At 35.8% G+C, this 20,179-nt stretch overlaps 1 protein-coding gene across 2 annotated transcripts in view; it reads left to right on the top strand.

Annotated features, from left to right (window-relative positions):
* LOC108707897 (ephrin type-A receptor 3) overlaps positions 1-20,179 on the top strand; it is a 204,862-nt gene that overhangs the window by 134,902 nt on the left and 49,781 nt on the right. The window contains exons 4-7 of one of the 2 annotated variants that reach the window (XM_018245986.2): positions 2,070-2,225; positions 4,125-4,460; positions 17,755-17,879; positions 19,448-19,607. In XM_018245986.2, coding sequence (XP_018101475.1) covers positions 2,070-2,225; positions 4,125-4,460; positions 17,755-17,879; positions 19,448-19,607 — 777 coding nt within the window. Of the gene's footprint in view, positions 1-2,069; positions 2,226-4,124; positions 4,461-17,754; positions 17,880-19,444; positions 19,608-20,179 lie in introns of both variants that reach the window. The other variant, XM_018245985.2, reaches the window with a different exon arrangement.

Here is a 20,179-nt window from a genome sequence, read left to right as displayed (position 1 = left end):
TCTATGTTTAGAATTTACAGAAAGCACAAACGCTGTTGATTTTCTCATCATCTGAAAGTCTTTAAGATTTGCCCAGCCACTAATTTGAATCCATGTTGGTGTCAAGCTTTCCATCGATGTGAGTGAGATACCATGCCTGCTTTTAGCTTTTAGTGAATTCTCTAAATGCATTAACGTCAATGGGCGTTTGTTTGCTGTTTTTTTCTGTACAAAATCCATGGAAGTCATTCTCTGCATTTTCTCGTGTAATGCATTGTAGTCAATGGATGTTTTTTACATGCTTTTTGAGTGCAGTGTTTCTCTTGTGGTGCAAAAGTCAAAGGCAACTGGAAATTTTGAGAAACGTTTCATCAATCATCTGGCTTCTTCAGTGAAGTCAGTTCATTTGAACTGAAGAAGCCGCTCGAATGATTGGTTAACGTTTTCAAGAAAAACTATAAGGGGGTTATTTAGTAAGCTCCCAATAGCCGAAATTCCCCGAAATAAGAAACATTTGTGATTTTTTGTGTTATAATAGGATTTTAAAAAAAATCACACATTTTTATTTTTAAAAGCACAATGATAAAGACTATCTCCAGTATATTCTACTTTGTATTTATCCATCCAACACACATTAATATACTTGTGCATTTTGCTGAAATAGATAAAAGCATTCAGTGCAGATAAATCAGACAGGTAAATGTCACATAACCTTGAACAAACTATGTGGTGTCTGTATTAAAGCTTTTAGGTAAATTATTTAAGTTTGCAAAAATAAAATATGGTATAGCAGAAAACATTTGCCACTGGAATCTTCTTTAAAACTTAATTAAAATGCACTCAGCATTCAATATAAGAGTTAGATAAATTAATAATAAAATATATGAGAGTTTACTTTTCTAGCAGATATATACAATACAAAGGCAACCGGCTCATTCGTTTGGGAAGTAGCTGTAAACAAGAGAATGTGTAAGTTGGAAGGGTTCAAGCAGAACAGCACGGCATGGCTCCAAACAGTTCATGTTCTTACGACTCTTACAAGTTTTCTTATACCTTCAGGCAGAGCTGTCTGGGAAGGTCCAAACTAAAGTGATTGCCCTGGGTCCTGGGCATAGTAAGGGTAGGAAGGAGGTGTCAGGGATAGCAAATATAGTAGAACAAAATAGAGAGATGGGAGGCCAGATTTAGACATAGGTCTTTCATTTTTAGTATTTGTTTGGTGTGCAAACTGTACTTAAAAATGTTTGGAAAAGCCTAAAATAAAACTGGCTACAATCCAACTATTGTCCAAGAAAGTTGACTTTGACTTAGTTTGGGTGTCTGAAGTGCTCTACTATTGCCTTGACTAATTACAATATATAGTATAGTATATTGTATATATTTAAAAATATTGTTCCAGAGAAAGGGGACTTATAATTGTTGGAGTTGGTGGCTTTATTAAAAGCTGAACTGGAGAGTTTATCTGGAGAAAGCAATCTATTATTTCATTATCAACTCTTGAAGAATGTAGTGTTTCTTTCCTTGTATCATACAGGAATGGGATATGTAATCCAGAAACTCGTTAGCTAGAAAGTTCAAAAGTACAGTTATGGTGTCTCCTATAGACTCCATTTTATCCAATTAATCCTTATTGGAAGCAAAACCAGCCTATTGAGTTTATTTCATGTTTACATGATTTTGAAGAAGACAAGGTTTGAAGATCCAAATTATGGAAAGATCTGTTGTCCGGTAAACACCAGGTCCTGAGGATTCTGGATAACAGGTCCCATACCTGTAGTTACTTCCTGTACTTTAAGTAGTTAACTACTTAAGTCTGATTCCATTGTTGAAAATTGTATTCAATTTATAACTTTAATTATTGACAGTAACCCCAGACAAGGCCCCGTCATGAAAAAAATCCATCCGCAACAAGCTCAGTTTCTTATGCCATGTTATCTTCCAGAATCGCTGTAGTTTTCCAAGTCAGATGTTTGGTTTTTTTTTTGCACATGATCATCATTGTGTAAAATCTAAAAGGTTGCCCATTCCTACCTGGTGCCTTATTCTTTCTCATCTAATGAACATTTGTACTTTTCTGTATTTGTTTCCAGCTTGCAGACCGGGATTTTACAAAGCATTTACTGGAAACCTTAAATGTACTAAATGCCCCCCACATAGTTCTACTCAGGAAGATGGGGCAAATTATTGCAACTGTGAGAAAAACTTTTACAGAGCAGATAAAGATCCTCCATCGATGGCATGCACACGTATGTACAATCTTCTGTTTGACTACTGCCTACTTGTCTTCAACCATCTGCTTATTGCTAAATTATTTTTAAATTATTTTTTTCTGTGTCCAAGACTCCCTGCTCTCCTTAGTATGAAATGACTCCCAGTCTTCTCTGTCAGACCTCTACTGTTAACTGTTTCAGAGAGTAGATCAACAGTTTGAAAATCAAAGGCATGTCATCCTTTGTTTTCATTCATCACTATATCATTTTTCAATATTTGGCATTTGCCATAGTATTTGGTAAAATGACTAGTCACATTTCCACATCACATACCCACATTTTCTAGTCAGATCTATATAATACATTTGCAGTACAGATGATTTAACTGCCTGTTTTAGTTCTAGAACAAAACAAGGAATTCATTTGTATTAAAAACAAAAGAATCATTGAGTTTCCATTCATAAAAATGTTATAGGAAATGTTTTTTTTTAACAGGCAGTTTAACAGACCATTGGTTCAGTAACAATGAATCTAGATTTTATTGCATGTTGTACAATCCCCATTGTAATGTTTGTATTGTTCTCCTAGCTTTACCGAAACCACCGACGTAGACTCATGAGTCATTTATATAGTTTATGTTAAATTTGGGGAGTCTTTTGGAAGGGTTTGATGCTTTTAAATAATTCTTCCTCTTTGATCTGCAGCATCACCTTGAGAAGAGAATAATTAGTCTTAATTTCTCATGTAGTGTAAAAAATATAAGGATGACTCTATACACACACTTCCTCCTTTTATTGTTATTGCCACTTTATTTGTTAGCAATAATTCTGTGGTGTTTTATAGTTAAATTGAGAGGATGAAATACAATCCATCATTATAACAAATCTGATAGACAGATAACATCTAAACATATTTCTAAACTGTTGTTTCAAAAAAACCCTAATTATCAAGCTCTTGAAGATTCAGATAATTTGGGTTTTGTAGGACAAATCACCCTCAAATATATTTCTAATAGTTTTTTTCACAGCACAACTAGGAATATTATAATTAAGCTAAGAACACAGTAGAACACGTCAGTTTCTAACAGAATGTTGCATACTCGTCAAAGGGTTAAGAAACAATGGTTTACAAAATTGCTACGATGGATGTCAGAAAAAAATTGTTTGACTTTTTTTTTTTAACTGTTGAGCAGTGCAGCCCAACTGTAGACCCATAGGCCAGATAAAACCTTCAAAGGAATTTTTATAGCCCCTCGATGATTCATGGGTTGCAAAGACTTCTTTGTATAACTTTTTTTCCAAATAATTTGTTCTCCAACATTTAGGGGGTTATTTATCAAAATCCGATTTTTTCTGATTTTTTTTTTTTAATAAAAAAGTCAGACCAAACTAGAATCCATGATATGACCTTATTTGTTATTAAAAAAAATCATGATTTAATTGGGAGAAATTTGATAAAATCAAAAATCCTAATCATGCGTTTTGTACAGAAACTTCCCATTGACTTATATACAAGCTCGGCCGGCCCAAATTGCTGGATTTTCAGATTCTGATTTTTTATATCCTTGGGGTATAATAAATCCTGAAAAATTTTAGTTTTTTTTCCACTAAAAATTCAGATTTCATAGTTAAAAAAACTTTTTTTTTTTTACTTTTTGGCATTCGGACCTTAATAAATAACCCCCTCGTGTATTTGAATATTTTTCAACTAGACAGTAAGAAGACCATTGTCTTTCTTAATTTTATATATTTCCCCCAATCAAAAAGAAAAAAATTCAACTGGTGAAAAAATATTTTGATTCTCTTACCTGTATTTAAAATGGAAAGACTATTATTTTATTCTACTTTACTTGGAGTAAGTGCTGCTGTGAGAAGAAATTTGTCACCTCAAGTTAAATCTTTAGAAATGTTTTGTGTATTATTTGTGTTTTCACAGGTCCACCTTCTGTACCAAGAAACCTTATTTCCAATATCAATGAAACATCAGTAATACTAGACTGGAGTTGGCCGCTGGATACTGGAGGTCGAAAGGACATCACTTTTAATGTTGTTTGCAAGCGATGTGGAGTAAACGGGAAATATTGTGAATATTGTAAGGGCAATCTAAAATTTATCCCACAGCAAAGTGGGCTAACCAACACCACTGTGACGGTTACAGATCTTCTGGCCCATACCAACTACACATTTGAAATTGACTCAGTTAATGGTGTGTCTGACCAAAGTGTACTCAACAGGAATTTTGCTGCAGTTAGCATCACTACTAACCAGGCGGGTGAGTATGTGAATTATATGTATGTAATCAGAGATTTGCATAAAATGCTGCTTGGGTGCACATCAAGTAGATTTATATATTCAAGTCATGGGGCACAATCACTAAAGTGTGATTTTTCCCTTCATCTAATTTCAACAAAGTTCACCTCACTTTTCCAGGTGTATTTTCACAACACGTCTCATATTTACTAAATATCATAAGAAGACTTTTTGATGAGAAATGTGGTGAACTTTCTCCTGGCATAAATTCTCTGTGAAAATTCACCAGTATATTTTCCCCATACCATAGCAGTGGGGAAAATTCTCATGAAGAAATGAGATATGTGGAAAATTAGCATGGAGCAGGTGATTATGAGATTTCAAAGTGGCTGCTCTATTTTTATAATTGTAGTTCACCAGCCTGAACCTGGAGAAATATTCCTTGCGTGAAAATTTGTTCCTGTGCTCTTAGTAAATTTGTGAACATTCGCTGGAGAAATTTAACCTGGGGAAGAGAGGTGAATTCCGCCAATGTAAAGAGAATTTTCACCACCATGAAGTTAATTCTCAAAAATTTGGTGTTTTATTTTCTATTTTACTTTTAGTAAAATGATGATGTTGAGGGAAATTTTCACTTTAATCCTTTAGTAAATATTGTATGGTTTTCATGGGTCCTTTTTAATGCCAAGGAACATTTTTGATAAACCGTATCATATATTAACTAACAACAGCAATGGGAAGAAATCTGATGAGAGTTTTTATTGCTAAAAAGCAGAATTTTTCTGACTTTAGGTTCCACAGAGATTAGTGGTTATCTATTCCCTAGAAATCAAGATACATTCTAGAAGTTAAGTTCTAGTTATAGGTCTAAAGCATCTGGGCTTGTCAAGGAATCTTGAAAATTCTTTTTGTTGCTCATCAAAGTGACTTTGACAGTTATTTAGCATGTTTAGTATCTTTAGACTTATCACTGCTAAATACTGTAAACAATGACCTAGATGAATGAAAACCTATATAGACAGACCACCTCAATATGATTTCCTGCTCAATTTCTACCCTTTTTCAGACTTTTCTGAATCTTTTTGTTCATCTCTGCTGCTTCAAGCTAACTTTCCAGAAAAGTCTTGGTTGTAAATAGATATTGTTAGAAATAGTTAAAGAACTGCAGGAGGAGTGCAGCTTGGGTGTGCCCTTTTCTTTATTACAATGTATGGCAAAGATAGAAAAATGGTATCTGGAATGGATGGACTGACCATTTAACTCAATTGTTTCCTACAGGAATTAAAACCTAACCAGCATTTGTTACTCGGAAAGTTTTATTGAGTTGTTTCCATAGGAAACTATAGATAACGTGGGCTGCTTTATTGAAACAAGAAGGGAAATAAATTACATAGTCTTCTTGAAATCTATTCTCTCTCAAGAGATTTTCATATCCTGCTGTGAGACAGAGCATTCAATTCATTTTTAATTTATTGGGCCTTTTTAAAAAAAAAATCATACACATAAAGTACATTATAGCAGTGTTTTACATAATTGTGGTTATCTGTAGTTTAACATGAGTTATTGGATGCTGTATCAGCTCCAAATTGAACAGAAAACTCATGATTTTTTATAGGCTTGGATTGCAATGTAATAAACTTTGCCTGAAGGAATGACCAAAGTAAGATGCATTATGTCTTACAAGGTCCATGATGTTATGGGATACGAGGGCTCAAAAAAAGGCAGCAAAAAACATGTTTTGTTACTCACAATGCAACCTTTTTACAGAACTATGCACAAATTTCATTTGGGTTTTTCTGGCTTCAATAGAGTTGAAAAGGTTAATATTTCTATCATGGTGTTAGAGCATGAGTCATTAAGTGCTAGTCAGTTGCATGTGTAGGAACCATAAATAAAGTGAGCCCTCAAAGAAACATCTCCTCAAGACAGGTGTTAATTCCAGACAAAGACAAGAGGTTCTCTGAACTTGTTCATTACCAATAAATAAAACCTAAACTCTAGAATGCCATGAAATCTATCAAAAGATCTAAATATAAAAATGACAAACAGAAAAAAAGTATATCTAGAAATTAGAGGTTTTTTTTAAATAAACGTCTGAAGGGCTAAAAAAAAAGTCCAATAGGATCAGCACAGCTCCCATTGACTTCTATGGGACCTAGACTGATTTACTTGGAGAAGTTTTGTATTAGAGAAAATTAAGAATTACTTGTTAGGATCTAGGAATCTTGTATTTCAGTTCTTTCTGGATAATGGGTGTCTAAATAGTAGATCCACAACTGTAGAGCTGGCCTAGTCCATTTAAATCAGTGGCTGGTTTACTCATTTCAATCAACTGAACATCATATACAGCTATGGCCTATGGGTGGTCTAGTCACCATTAAAATTAGAGCCTGTTTATAAAACTTTTAAAGGACAACACAACCTTTATTCATTGGGGGTGAGCTGATATGTTGGGCACCCACCCAGTTAATCCAATCTCTATTGTTTGTGCTCAAGTGCTCCTTTTAGGAAAAAAAAGCACTGGCACAGTACAAAATGAATGTATGGTACACTGCCATTTCCCTAGCACAACCTCATGTATGAAACATAGAGTAGCGTACCATATAGTGCTTTTCTTTAAAAGCTTGACCAAAAAATGCCTAAATCATGCCATATTCTATTGCCCAAATATTCTATTGCAATGCAAGCAATTTTGCTGAATTTTTTTTACTGGATTACAATATTGTGCAACAATATTTATGAAGCTTTATAACGCTGTGATGTGCCATAGAGGCAGCGATGTCACATATATTTATTCTTCTTTTTCTTCACCTACATATATTGGTCGCACAGAATGTGATTTTTCTGCTCTCAATAGAGCAGAGAGTAAAAACTTGGAGCCCGCTAGCCAGTTCCATCAAATGCAGTCATAAACCTGATATAATCTCCTTTGATTTACTGGTCTATATTACTGTTCAAATATGATCCATAAAATATTTACTTGTGTGAATATTAGCGCCATCTCAGAGTTTAATGTGAGGTATATTTATTGTTTCTCCCACATGCCATTATACATAGACCCTGCAAAAAGTAGGTGCAGTAAAAGTCAAGTGATGGCTTGATATACAGTATAGGCAGTTCAGGGCCTGTTATGGCAGCTGTTACCTATTACATTTTGCATTTAGAACCTGGGAAATGTTCATCTTTTCACCATTTATCTTTGACTTTTAAACTGCGGTCAATAAACAATTAATGTTTTTTTTTAATTATGGCCTCTGCTATTCAGAACACAAAACTGTAAAGATTATTGAGAAACATAAGTCATTTCTCAGGCTGGATACACTATTGCAGCCATTGGCTATATGTCATTTTCCATATCACCTTCTGCTGTATAACTGTAACTGAAGCCTAACTATATGGATCTTTATCTCATCATATGGGCAAATGTCACCAAACACCATTGACAAATGCTTTAAAAATCTATTTTCTCCTCATTACATGAGAGCCATCTAGAGCTGTATTAACCTTTAAAATATGCCCTCATAAATAGTGCTTAGTGATGTCATATGTTATCCTGTTTAGTGATGTTATTTGTGTCACATGATATATTGAAAATATTATTCATGTATAATTGTGTTCTATGACCTTTATGACTTGGCCTGAAGTCTTTATATGCTCCTTGGTGACTTGATCAGCTTTCTGGGGCCTTGGGGTCTAAATGATATGATTTTCTGTGTAATAATAAAACAGTAGCTTGTATTGTACTTGTTCCTAGCTAAGATATAATTAATTCCTACTGGAGGTAAAACCAGCCTATTTGGTTTAATTCATGTTTAAATAATTTTTTAGTAGACAAAGTATGGAGATCCAAATTACAAAAAGACCCCTTATGTAGAAAACCCCAGGTCCCAAGCATTCTGGATAACAGGTCCCATACCGGTATAACCATTTATACTAGGGATGCACCTTGAATGCATTCCTTGTGCATGGCCAAAACCAAATCGGAATCTTAATTTGCATATGTAAATTAGGGGCAGTAGGGAAATCATGTGACTTTTTGTCACAAAAGAAGAATTTTTTCCACTTTTTCCTTTCCTATGCAAATTAGGATTCGGAATTAGGCCGAATCCCAAATAGTGGATTTGTTGAATCCCTTATTTATACCCCCTAGGCCTAGAGTAAAATATTATTTTAAGATATAGCATATTAAAATTGCATATTAAAATTCACCAAGGAGATCCATAAACCTATAATTCGTCAATGTCTGGTTGTGAGAGCAGCACGGGATTTTAGACTGATACATAACAGAGGAAGGTATATTAAGGTATTATTATAAGTTTCCACTGGCAGTGTGGACATGTGTTATTGGCTACAGGTTGCAGCATGTTTAAAGCAAAGTTTGTGCTTTCAATAGACCTACAGTATTTGAGATTCTTTAGCAATAGATACAATAGATAGAAAGGCATTGCTTAATGGAGTTGTGGCCATCATTATTCATGAAAGATTCATGTTTATGATGAAAAGTGAACTACACTAAAGCTGTACAATATCTTCAGTCTTAGAGAAGGTCTGCAGCAAATCTCTTCTGTAGACTCAGTAGAAAACAAATGATGGAGCAGTGACCCCAATCAAGGAGTAGATTGATGGAATTAGATTACTAGTCATCAGGGTAACAGGGTTACAGCAACAAAATCCATTCTTCTTTCTCTTATTTCAGTGATAAAAGTAATGAGACATGATTATTCAACCGCTAAGGCAATCGACTAGACTTCCCTGAAGTGGTGTTTCTACCAAAAGATTAATTATTCTCCTCCCAAACTTTCAGGGAAGACCTGCAGTACAAAGAAGCAGATGTGTGCATTGGAAGTCCCATTCACAAGCAGTTTGTTGCCACTCCATTAAACAGAAATTACTTTATTAGGATGTAACTGTGTTTCATGTGTCCACTAAAACACTCAGAAGGACATCATTGACCAAGAAGTCATGACAAAAGTTTTGTAAAGCCTAACAAAGAAGAGATGATTTAATTCCGTTGGCGTTCTATACAGTCTGCAGTGAATCCTGCTTTGTCATTTACTGTTCCGCCTCCAAATTACGGGAAGGCCATCTCGCATAGACTACATGTTATCTTAGATATAGTTATTCCTTATTGGAATCAACACCAGCCTATTCGGGTTATTTAAATGAAAAGTAGACTTAAGTTATGAAAATCCATTATCAGGAAAACCCCAGGTCCCGAGCATTCTGGATAACAGGTGCTCTACATACAGTACATATATATGTATGTATGTATATATATATATATATATATATATATATATATATATATATATATATATATATATATATATATATATATATATATATATATATATATATATATATATATATATATATATATATATTTTATTTTTTTTATTTATTTTTTTTGGGTGGGGTGGGGATCTTACATAGTCCAAAAAGGGATTAGCAAAGGCCATGTGTTTCTTTATAGAAAACCTTTAGGGAATAACTCTAGAACCTGCTGATCAGGACTACCTATGTATCTTGCAAACAAACAAACTTCTTTATTAACTCCCAGGCAGTTTCTCATCTGTGATATCAGTAGTAATTCACTTAAATTAGATAAAAAGCATAAAAAGCATAACAGAGAACAGCTTCTGGATCATGAGAGCGCACTTAGATTTATACTCAAGTTTGAGAACACAATCCTCCCTGGAGGTAACACACTACCTTCTGTCAAGTGATCCTATACCCGGTATTGGAGATCCTCATGATGGGGTCTTGCTCCCAGGCACCCTATCTGCTCCTGAGCTCATCCACTCCTTTCCCTACACTAGCAGCCTGATTACCAAAGGGTCCTAACCCAACTAAACTCCTTGTTGGAGCAAAGGGCTGCTTAGCTTACTTTGTCCTGAGCCTACCTTTAGCTCCTATAGTAACAATAACTATAAACTCACTTTAAACTCACCAAGACCTTACTAGGCTTGGCACCATGGCCAGACTCAATCCTGTGCCCACCTCCCCGCTATGTGGGATCCAGGAAAAGAGCCAAGAACACATGTGCTCTCCCTTTGATCTACTAAATATCTACTACCTTGTATCTACTACATATACTGTAGTATATCTACTATATACTATATGTATACTGAATTGCTATTTTATCATTTTTACCCTGAAAAGGGAAATAATCACCCAAGGCTTACTGAGAACCACCTTAGGTGTCCAGCTATAGGGGAAACTGCCTGATAACTCTCAGGGTCTCTACGAATACATTACAGGTATATGTTGTTTTATTAAGTTCTTAATGTTACAGCTTACAGTTACACAACTCCTTAAATGCCAGCATTCCCCAGTAAAGAGGAAGAATAACATAAATGTCAGGGTGCTGTTCCCCTTTGTAACATAACTGAAAAGAATGTATCGGCATCACTTTGTAGTTTTTATTTCAACTATAATAGGTTTCTTCTCTTAGAAGAATATTTATATAGCCTAAGATGTGCTAAAAATAATTTGCCAAAAGTAGTTTAGTCAACCAGGAAATAGCAGAGGGTCATTCTTTCCTTAAATTCGAGAACCCTTGTAATTTGAAAACTCTGCCAAAACATGGATTCACTTAGTAAAAATAATGAAGTAGAATAAGGGCAGTGGGTGTCTCGGTGGATAATGCATTAAGTAGTAGAACTGAGAATCAGATCTATTAATCGCAGACAATTTTAATGTCTTTGCATGGATTCAACCTCCACAGCACCATAAGTACATTGTACTTAAACCTAGGGACACACCAGGATTCGGTTCGGGATTTGGCCAGGATTCGGCCTTTTTCAGAAGGTTTCGGATTCGGTTTCGGATTCGGCTGAATCCTTCTGCCCGGCCGAACCGAATCTGAATCCTAATTTGCACATGCAAATAAGGGGTGGCGGGAAATTGCGTGACTTTTTGTCAAAAAAAACAAGGAAATAAGAAATGTTTCCCCCTTCCCACCAATAATTTGCATATGCAAATTAGAATTCAGAATTGGTTCGGTATTCGGCAGAATCTTTCGCAAAGGATTCGGGGGTTCAGCCAATTCCAAAATAGTGGATTTGGTGCATCCCTACTTAAAGATATAATTAACTCTTATCGAAGGTAGAATAATCCTATTTTGTTTAATTGATGTTTTAATTATTTTTAGTTGACTTGAGGAAAGGGGATCCAATTATGTAAAGACCCCTTATGCGGTTCCAGTCGCAGGTTCCTGATAACAGGTTCTGTATCTGCATACTTTTGCACTCAATTCTAAATGTTTTCATGCATTGCTTGACCTGGCATGGCATCAATGTGGAGCAAAACCAGAGTTGCACTCATTTGTACATGCAGAAAGTACATTCCTTACCAGCCACAGAATGTATAGGGAGAAACGTCATCCTTCATCCTACTGAAATTGTTTTCCTTATGCTTCTTATTTATACCCTCATTTCCGTTCCCTTATTCTGACTATCTTTCTTCTAAATAATCCTTCTAATACCTACTTGTTCTTCCTATCATATCTAGTTGTTCTTCCATCTCTGTGTTCTACTAGCAAAATATGATAAAAGCCTAGTAATGAATTAAAAAGTATAGTACAGGTATGGAACTTGGTATGCAGAATGCTCAGAACCTGAGGTTTTCCAAATAACAGATCTTTACATAGCTTGGATCTTCATACCTTAAGTCTACTACAAAATCATGTAAATATTAAATAAGCCCAAAAGGTTGATTTTGCCTCCAATAAGGATTAATTATATCAAGAATATTGTCCTGTTTTATTATTACAGAGAAAAATGAAATCATTGTAAACAATTTGGATTATTTGGATAAAATGGAGTCTATGGGAGATGGCCTTTCCATCATTTGAAGCTTTCTAGATAACAGGTTTCCAGATAATGGATCCTATGCCTATAATAAGAACTGTAGATAATAATTTATGAGTTCTCTTGATATTAGAATGTGATTAATGAGCTTATGCAAGGATTGCAAGAAAGCTATCAGGTGGCCGTTGTTTCAGATACTTGAAGTAGGTGGATGGTTCTGTGGTGGGCCTTTTAGATATTATTTATATGCTTCACTAAGTCTCTCCTGTTTTTGGATTATTTAATTAATTATAATGACAGGTGCACCCAGCAGTTGCAGAAAGATTAGGGGGTGGGGAATAAAGTTCCCTTAATGGTGAGGAAAGCCAGTTTCACAGTCCGTGATAATTAGCTGTTAGCAGATCTCCTGCAGTCTTGTTTTCATTTGTTGTTAAAGGGGATGTAAACACAATTACTTAAGCACTGTTTGTTGAAATGTTACTAGGCTACAGCCACCAGCAATTATTCAGGGTTAAGGCATTTAGTACAGCAACATTAGGGATGCATTCCTAAGCAAAATGGATTGATGGAACTTTCCCCCAGCTTTCCAGAGCTAATGGTCTAATAGTCCATTAGAATCCTGCCTGTGCTGAACTATGCCACAAGCCATCCACATAGGCTATGCCTTTTTTGCACCTCTGCAAGATTATGGGTAGGAGTAGCCAATCTAATATCCCCCATATCTCTCATTTATACTCATACGAGGGAATTAACTAAAGGGCGATGCCACACTTCGCGCAACTTCGTCAGACATTAATTCACAGCACATATGCTTATTTATCAAAATACAGTTACATCTTGGCAAACAAACGCTGGTGAAGTGCCAGCAAAAGACAAAAGAGATCCTCTATTTTCCTAGACATGAGCCCACCCTAAAAACAAATGTGGCATGACATTCAAATGGTTAAAAAAATAATTAAAAATATATATTTAACAGTTTCCGCTTTTAAACATAATCCCACTTTAAAATAGGATAAATGACAGCGTTTTGTCTTTTTTTATTACTTTTTGGCATACAGGATATGATGTCACTTACATAAGATCGAGGAGGATGTAGTTTCATCTTATCAGTTCACCAGGTATAACCTGGCAAAGCAGACTCGGGCAAAAAGCGTAACGGAGAGGAAAATTCACACTTTAAAAACATTCGTGGAGTAACGAACATTCGCCTAAGCAAAAATTCGCCTGGTGAAAGGGCACAAAACTTTATTAGTGGTGAGCTCTTACACTAGGGATTTGACTCTACACCGGTTAGAAAATTGGCAATGTCCCTGCAGATTGGCAACGGCCACTTCGCCCTTTAGTAAATCTGCCCCATAGACTGTAGACCAATTCCACTAGAGATTATTAAGAGTATATTCTAGATAATATTCTGTTTGGTTGAAAAAGAATTTCCATTAGCCTTCCGTAATCGTTACCGACAAAGAAAAATCGCCTGTGAATTCTGATGTCACTATTAAGCTGAAGACAAGCAGGCTACGTTGGATGGAAGCTTCTATTGCATTCCCAGCAGAAACAATGACTGCATATACATACCGCATATACATATCTTTAACCGTAATGATATTTTAACATATAAGGTAATCATGAGAAATGTGTTTCAACTGTAAAAAAATAAATCCTTTAGTTTATTGTCGTTCAAACGCTAATCTTTTTTAAATCACATTCCCATTAAGGGCACTTAGCATTTTCCACGACTCCATAATTATTAATGGCATGTCTTTGGATCCCGGGATTTGAATAAGGAGTTAATATTAAAGCATATAAAAATGTGCACTTTAGTACTCAGTCCACGGGGCAGTATGTTACATTTACTTTCTTGACAATGTCAATATATAGCTCTATTAATTTTGTTCTCCTTTAATAGCACAAATGTTTTCATTAGCTATGATCTAGTAGCGTATTGAAAACATCTGCCTCGTTGCCACCACGTCTCCATTTGCAGAAAATCTCAGTTCATTTGTCTCCAGATATGCTGGGAGATATGTGTGCTTGGGCTATAAGTCAGCTGCTGAGGTTTAATGCCAGGCCAGACTTATTTAAAGGGGAACTTAAAACAAAGTTAGAATATGCCCAAACTAACATCATACTGGGTATTTGAACTCACGGTCTATTGCTGGTATCATTTCATTAGACTAGGAAATCACAAACAGTGCAATTATTTACTTTTGCCACCAGTTGCCCGTTATCAGCCTAATTTTCAGCATTAGGGAGTTGTTTGCAGTAGGGAAAATTCTTAGTTTGATGGAGCTCATTAAAGGGATCCTGCCATCGGAAAACATGTTTTTTTCAAAACGCATTAGTTAATAGTGCTACTCCAGCAGAATTCTGCACTGAAATCCACAGATTTTTTTATATTCAATTTTGAAATCTGACATGGGGCTAGACATTTTGTCAATTTCCCAGCTGCCCCTGGTCATGTGACTTGTGCCTGCACTTTAGGAGAAAAATGCTTTCTGGTAGGCTGCTGTTTTTCCTTCTCAATGTAACTGAATGTGTCTCAGTGAGACATGGGTTTTTACTATTGAGCGTTGTTCTTAGATCTACCAGGCAGCTGTTATCTTGTGTTAGGGAACTGCTATCTGGTTACCTTCCCATTGTTCTTTTGTTTGGCTGCTGGGGGGGAAAGGGAGGGGGTGATATCACTCCAACTTGCAGTACAGCAGTAAAGAGTGATTGAAGTTTATCAGAGCACAAGTCACATGACTTGGGGCAGCTGGGAAATTGATAATATGTCTAGCCCCATGTCAGAATTCAAAATTGAATATAAAAAAAATCTGTTTGCTCTTTTGAGAAATGGATTTCAGTGCAGAAGTCTGCTGGAGTAACACTTAACTGATTCATTTTGAAAAAATGTTTTTTCCCATGACAGTATCCCTTTAATAAAACATTACATGAGTCAATGTTCATTGTTTGAAATAAAACAATTTTGCAGCAAATAAATGACTCCAACTTCAGGCATGACTTAAAAATCAGCTACGCGTAATCACTATTCTTGGGGACCCATTTATTAAACCTCAAATTTTTCGAATCCGAAAATCCTAAACATCCAAATCCGAAAATACTCCATCTCAAACCTGTCGAGGTCATGCAGAAGTCAATGGCAGATGTGTCTGAAGTTGTTTCTTGACATCGTGATCTGCGCTGGTTTTTAGCCGATAATCCAATAAATACGTGGTGACAATACGATAAAGTCGAGTTTTCAGAAAAAGTCGGACGATTTAAATTGACGAAACGACTTTGTAGCAACGTTTTTTCGCACCGACTTTTTCGAGCTGATTTTTTGATAAATGAGTTAAATTCGTGGATGGGAGTTAGGTCGACTTTGTTTTAATAAAACATTATGATAAATGTGACTTTTAGTAAATGCCCCCCTTGGTGGAATAAACTTCCCATTATTATTACATTGTTATTTATAGTACATTTTTTATGTAACTCTTATTTTTGAGAATTGTATTTTCTTTGTGTCTAATATTACATTATGTCAGCTTCAATAGTATATTAATGGAGCCTGAAAGAGAAAAACATTGCTCCATGATTGAGCCACAAACAAGATTATGTCATGCCATGCTCTCCATTCTGGCTTCTAACACAATTGGGTTATGGGAGATAATACATAATCTTGTGGTCAGCAAGTCTGTAAGACAGTGGTAGGTTAGGAAAGGCTTTAGTGGAGAAAATGGTCCTATTATCTGACTATGACTATATTATGTACAATGGCACCTGTCTGATACATAGTCAAGTTGAGTTGAAAAAAGACCAACGTTCATCAAGTTCATCCCCTCCACATGAAACCCAGCATCCATACACACACACACACACACACACACACACACACACACAGCGAGTCCTCCATACACTCACATAAACTATATACCAATATCTATACTAATTGTGTATTTTACTATCACAATTGCCTTTGATGTTACGTCTGTCCATAAAGATATCCAAGCTATTCTTAAAGGTAGTGATAGGCGAATTTGCACCGTTTCGCTTCGCCGAAAAATTTGTGAAATTCGCGAAACAGAAAAATTTGCAAAAATTTTCACCAGCGAATTTTCACGGCCGTTTCGCGAATTTCACGGCGAATTGTGAAAATTTGCTGCAAATTCTCGCCAATCACTACTTAAAGGCATTAACTGAATCAGCCATCACAACATCACCCGGCAGTGCATTCCACAACCTCACTGTCCTGACTGTGAAGAACCCCCTACGTTGCTTCAAATGAAAGATCTTTTTCTTTAGTCTAAAGGGGGGGCCTCTAGTGTGGTAATCCTCTTTATGGAAAAAACATCTACTGCTATCTGTTTAGAATGCCCTCTAATGTACTGCTCCAATGAGATGAATTTCAGTCTGTCGACTATCAAGTGTGCATTTTTGGTCCAAAACTCACCTAAGTATGCACTGAAACTACATGTCCCCGTGTGCAATAGATTCAGCTCTTTTTATTAGACTATTCCAAATGGAAAATAAATAAAGAAGGTGGCCCTTTAAAGAAGAACTAAATCCTAAAAATGAATATTGTTGAAAATGTAATATTTCACATACCGAACCCATTGTACCAGTCTAAAGTTTCAGCTTGTCAATAGCAGCAATGATCCAGGACTTCAAACTTGTCACAGGGGGTCACCATCTTGGAAAGTGTCTGTGACACTCACATGCTCAATGGGCTCTGAGCAGCTGTTGAAAAGCTAAGCTTAAGGGTCGTCACTAATTATCCAGCAGAAAATGAGGTTGGCCTGTAATATAAGCTGATGCTACAGGTTTGCTGATTATTAAATTCTGATGCTAATTGCACTGGTTTCTGTGCTGCCATCTAGTAATTATCTGTATTAATTACTAATCAGCCTTATATTGTGACATTTCTATTCTATGTGTACTGTATATTGTAAGTGGGTCCCTAAGCTCAGTGACAGTGACAGCAGCAAAGAGCATGTGCAGTGAATGAGCAGAAAAGAAGATGGGGAGCTACTGGGGCATCTTTGGAGACACATTTTTACTGTTAAAGGGCTGTGGTTGCCTTGGGCTGGTATAGAAGTGCAAAGCATAATGAACAACATTTCTAGTCTCGTTCTCTAGTTAGTCTTTAGTTCTCCTTTAACCACTGGTTAAAACATAAAAAAAGAGTTATATCTCTGACATACTGTAGTAGTTTTCCTTATCAATTTGTAAAATATGGAGCTGAAGTCTTGATTGTTGTAGCAGTTTATCTGCGGTTTTATGGAATAGATTTACATAGTCATAACTTGGAAGGATACACATGCGAAAGGAGAAGAACATCTTTGTTTAACTGAGATGTCAGAAAATTAAGCTAAAATTGCTTACACTTTGCAAAAGCAAAATTTTAAAATAGGAAAAGTAGTTAGTGTAGCTACAAAATGTCCTTTATTGTTATTTGTATTCAAGTCATTACTCCTTGCCAATGATAAATAATATTTTCTCATTCTTTACGGCCACTCTCTACAGCTCCATCTCCTGTCACTATAATTAGAAAGGAGCGGATGTCGAGAAACAGCATTTCTATGTCATGGCAGGAGCCAGAACATCCAAACGGGATCATCTTGGACTATGAGGTCAAATATTATGAAAAGGTGGGAAGAACCACAAATTCCGCATGATTGCTATTCTTCTACTGGCATTACTGCAATGACTCAAAGATGACTGTTCAGTTCTAGAGTTAAGAAATGTTATTTCAATGCAATAGTTGAAACATATTGAATATACAGGATAAGGGATCCCTTATCCAGAAACCCATTATCCAGAAAGCTCCATTTTACCCAAATAATCCAAATTTTTAAAAATAGTTTCCTTTTTCTCTGTAATAATAAAACAGTAGCTTGTACTTGATCCCGACTAAATATATATTTAATCCTTATTGGAAGCAAAATCAACCTATTGGGTTTATTTAATGTTTAAATGATTTTCTAGTAGACTTAGAGGGTTATTTATTTTAAAAAATCAAGTTTTTTTCCATTGGAAAACTCAAATTAGAGGAACGAAAGACTTATTTTTTTTGAAATTTATTATACCCTGATGCTGCAAAAAGCCTGAATCCGAAATCGTCCATCTCAGACCTGTTGAGGCCTATAAAGTCAATGAGAGAGGCACCTATCCAAATTTGAAATGATCATGGTCTGAGCTGGGTTTTGCCCAAAAATCAGACTTTTTTGGGGGTTTTGAAAAAAAAAAAAACCATACGATTCAGGTTTTCGCATGATTTTTTCAAATTTTTTACCGATCCAATTAAATTGAGTTCATTTATTAATAAATAAGGCAAAATCGTGTATAAGGGTTTGGTCAAGCTTTTTTTATTGAGACAATGAGATTATTCGGATTTTAGCAAATAACCCACTTAATGTATGAAGATCAAATTACAGAAAGATTCCTTATCTTGAAAAACCCAGGTCTCAAGCATTCTGGATAACATGTCCCATACCTGTATTCAACTAAATACCTCCACATAGTGTCTGCAACAATGTATCTGCAATATCTTTCAATAAATTTGTTATAAATAAATTTGTGGCCAAAACTTAGGGTTGTCTAAAATGAAAGGTCCCCAATACTAAACCCCATTGTCTTTCTGTATAGCATTTGCTTTCCTTAAGTAGGTATAGGGTCAGAGTGATTGGATCATGTAGATTGGGGTTTCATATTTGAACCTGTCTTTCCCCCCAAGTTATCTAATCACAGTGGTATATGTGGCCAATTCTAACCTGGTGCTTAATATTGGTTCTAACACAGTGGGGGTCATTTATCAACACTGGGGAAATTTGCCCATGGGCAGTAACCCATAGCAACCAATTAAATTGCTGCATTCATTGTTCTACTTGCAGCTGGCTTTAAAAACTGAATCACTGATTGGTTGCTATAGGTAACTGCCCATGGGCAAATTTGCCCAGTGTTGATAAATGAGCCCCAGTGATTTTAAGTTTAAACAATTAAATGGGAAACTCATAATAAATAAATGGGTGACTCCACAAAGTTAGCTAGGGGGGTTTCATTACAGTGTAATCACCTCATTATAGTCATATAGTCATTACAGGGGGGAGGGGGTGCAATACATGGACTAATAGACAGGCTCTGCACTTAGACTGAAGTCTGCTGTCATAAAGATGCTAAGACCATGAATTTAACAAGTTCATTTTGTATTAAAAAGCAGGAACAGGAAACTAGTTACACCATTCTGCGAGCAAGAACCACCAATGTGACAATCAACAGCCTTAAACCTGATACTACTTACATTTTCCAAATCCGAGCCAGGACAGCAGCCGGCTATGGCTCAAATAGCCGCAAGTTTGAGTTTGAAACCAGTCCAGACTGTAAGTAATAATATATATAAACTCTTAATATTAGAATGCCAAGGTTCAATTCATTCACAGGTTTACATTTGTATGAAGCCAAGTATTAAGTTACATCGCATTTCACATTCGTAATGTGTGTACAGATAAATCATTTGCTGCACATTTACACTAATACATCTGAGTGGGAATTGAAATATTGGTTGATGTTGCTGAGGTGTTCTTTCTCCAGAGAGCTGAATGTTTTTGACCCATGGCAGTGATGTCATTGCAGTCGATGGTAAGGTCGAATCATATGGAAAATTTAAATAGTTGGAAATCAGTGGGATGCAACCCAAACCTTGTATTTATTACTAATGGCCTTTAAGTTTTCAAATAATCTAGTATTATTAGTAGTGATGGGCGAATTTACACGATTCGCAGCCGGCGAATAAATTCGCGAAACGGCCGCAAAAATTTGCTGGCGAAAATTCGTTAAAAACGAGACGCCGTCACTATTTTGCAAATTCGTGAATTTTTCGTTGAAACGAAACAGCGCAAATTCTCCCATCACTAATTATTAGTCTATGGCAGAAATATTGCTGGGTGTCTGG

The sequence above is a fragment of the Xenopus laevis genome, chromosome 2L, assembly GCF_017654675.1.
Source record: "Xenopus laevis strain J_2021 chromosome 2L, Xenopus_laevis_v10.1, whole genome shotgun sequence".
NCBI classification, from domain to species: domain Eukaryota; kingdom Metazoa; phylum Chordata; class Amphibia; order Anura; family Pipidae; genus Xenopus; species Xenopus laevis.
The sequence above is the reverse complement of the archived record's forward strand: the minus strand, read 5'-3'. Positions and strand labels throughout refer to the sequence as shown.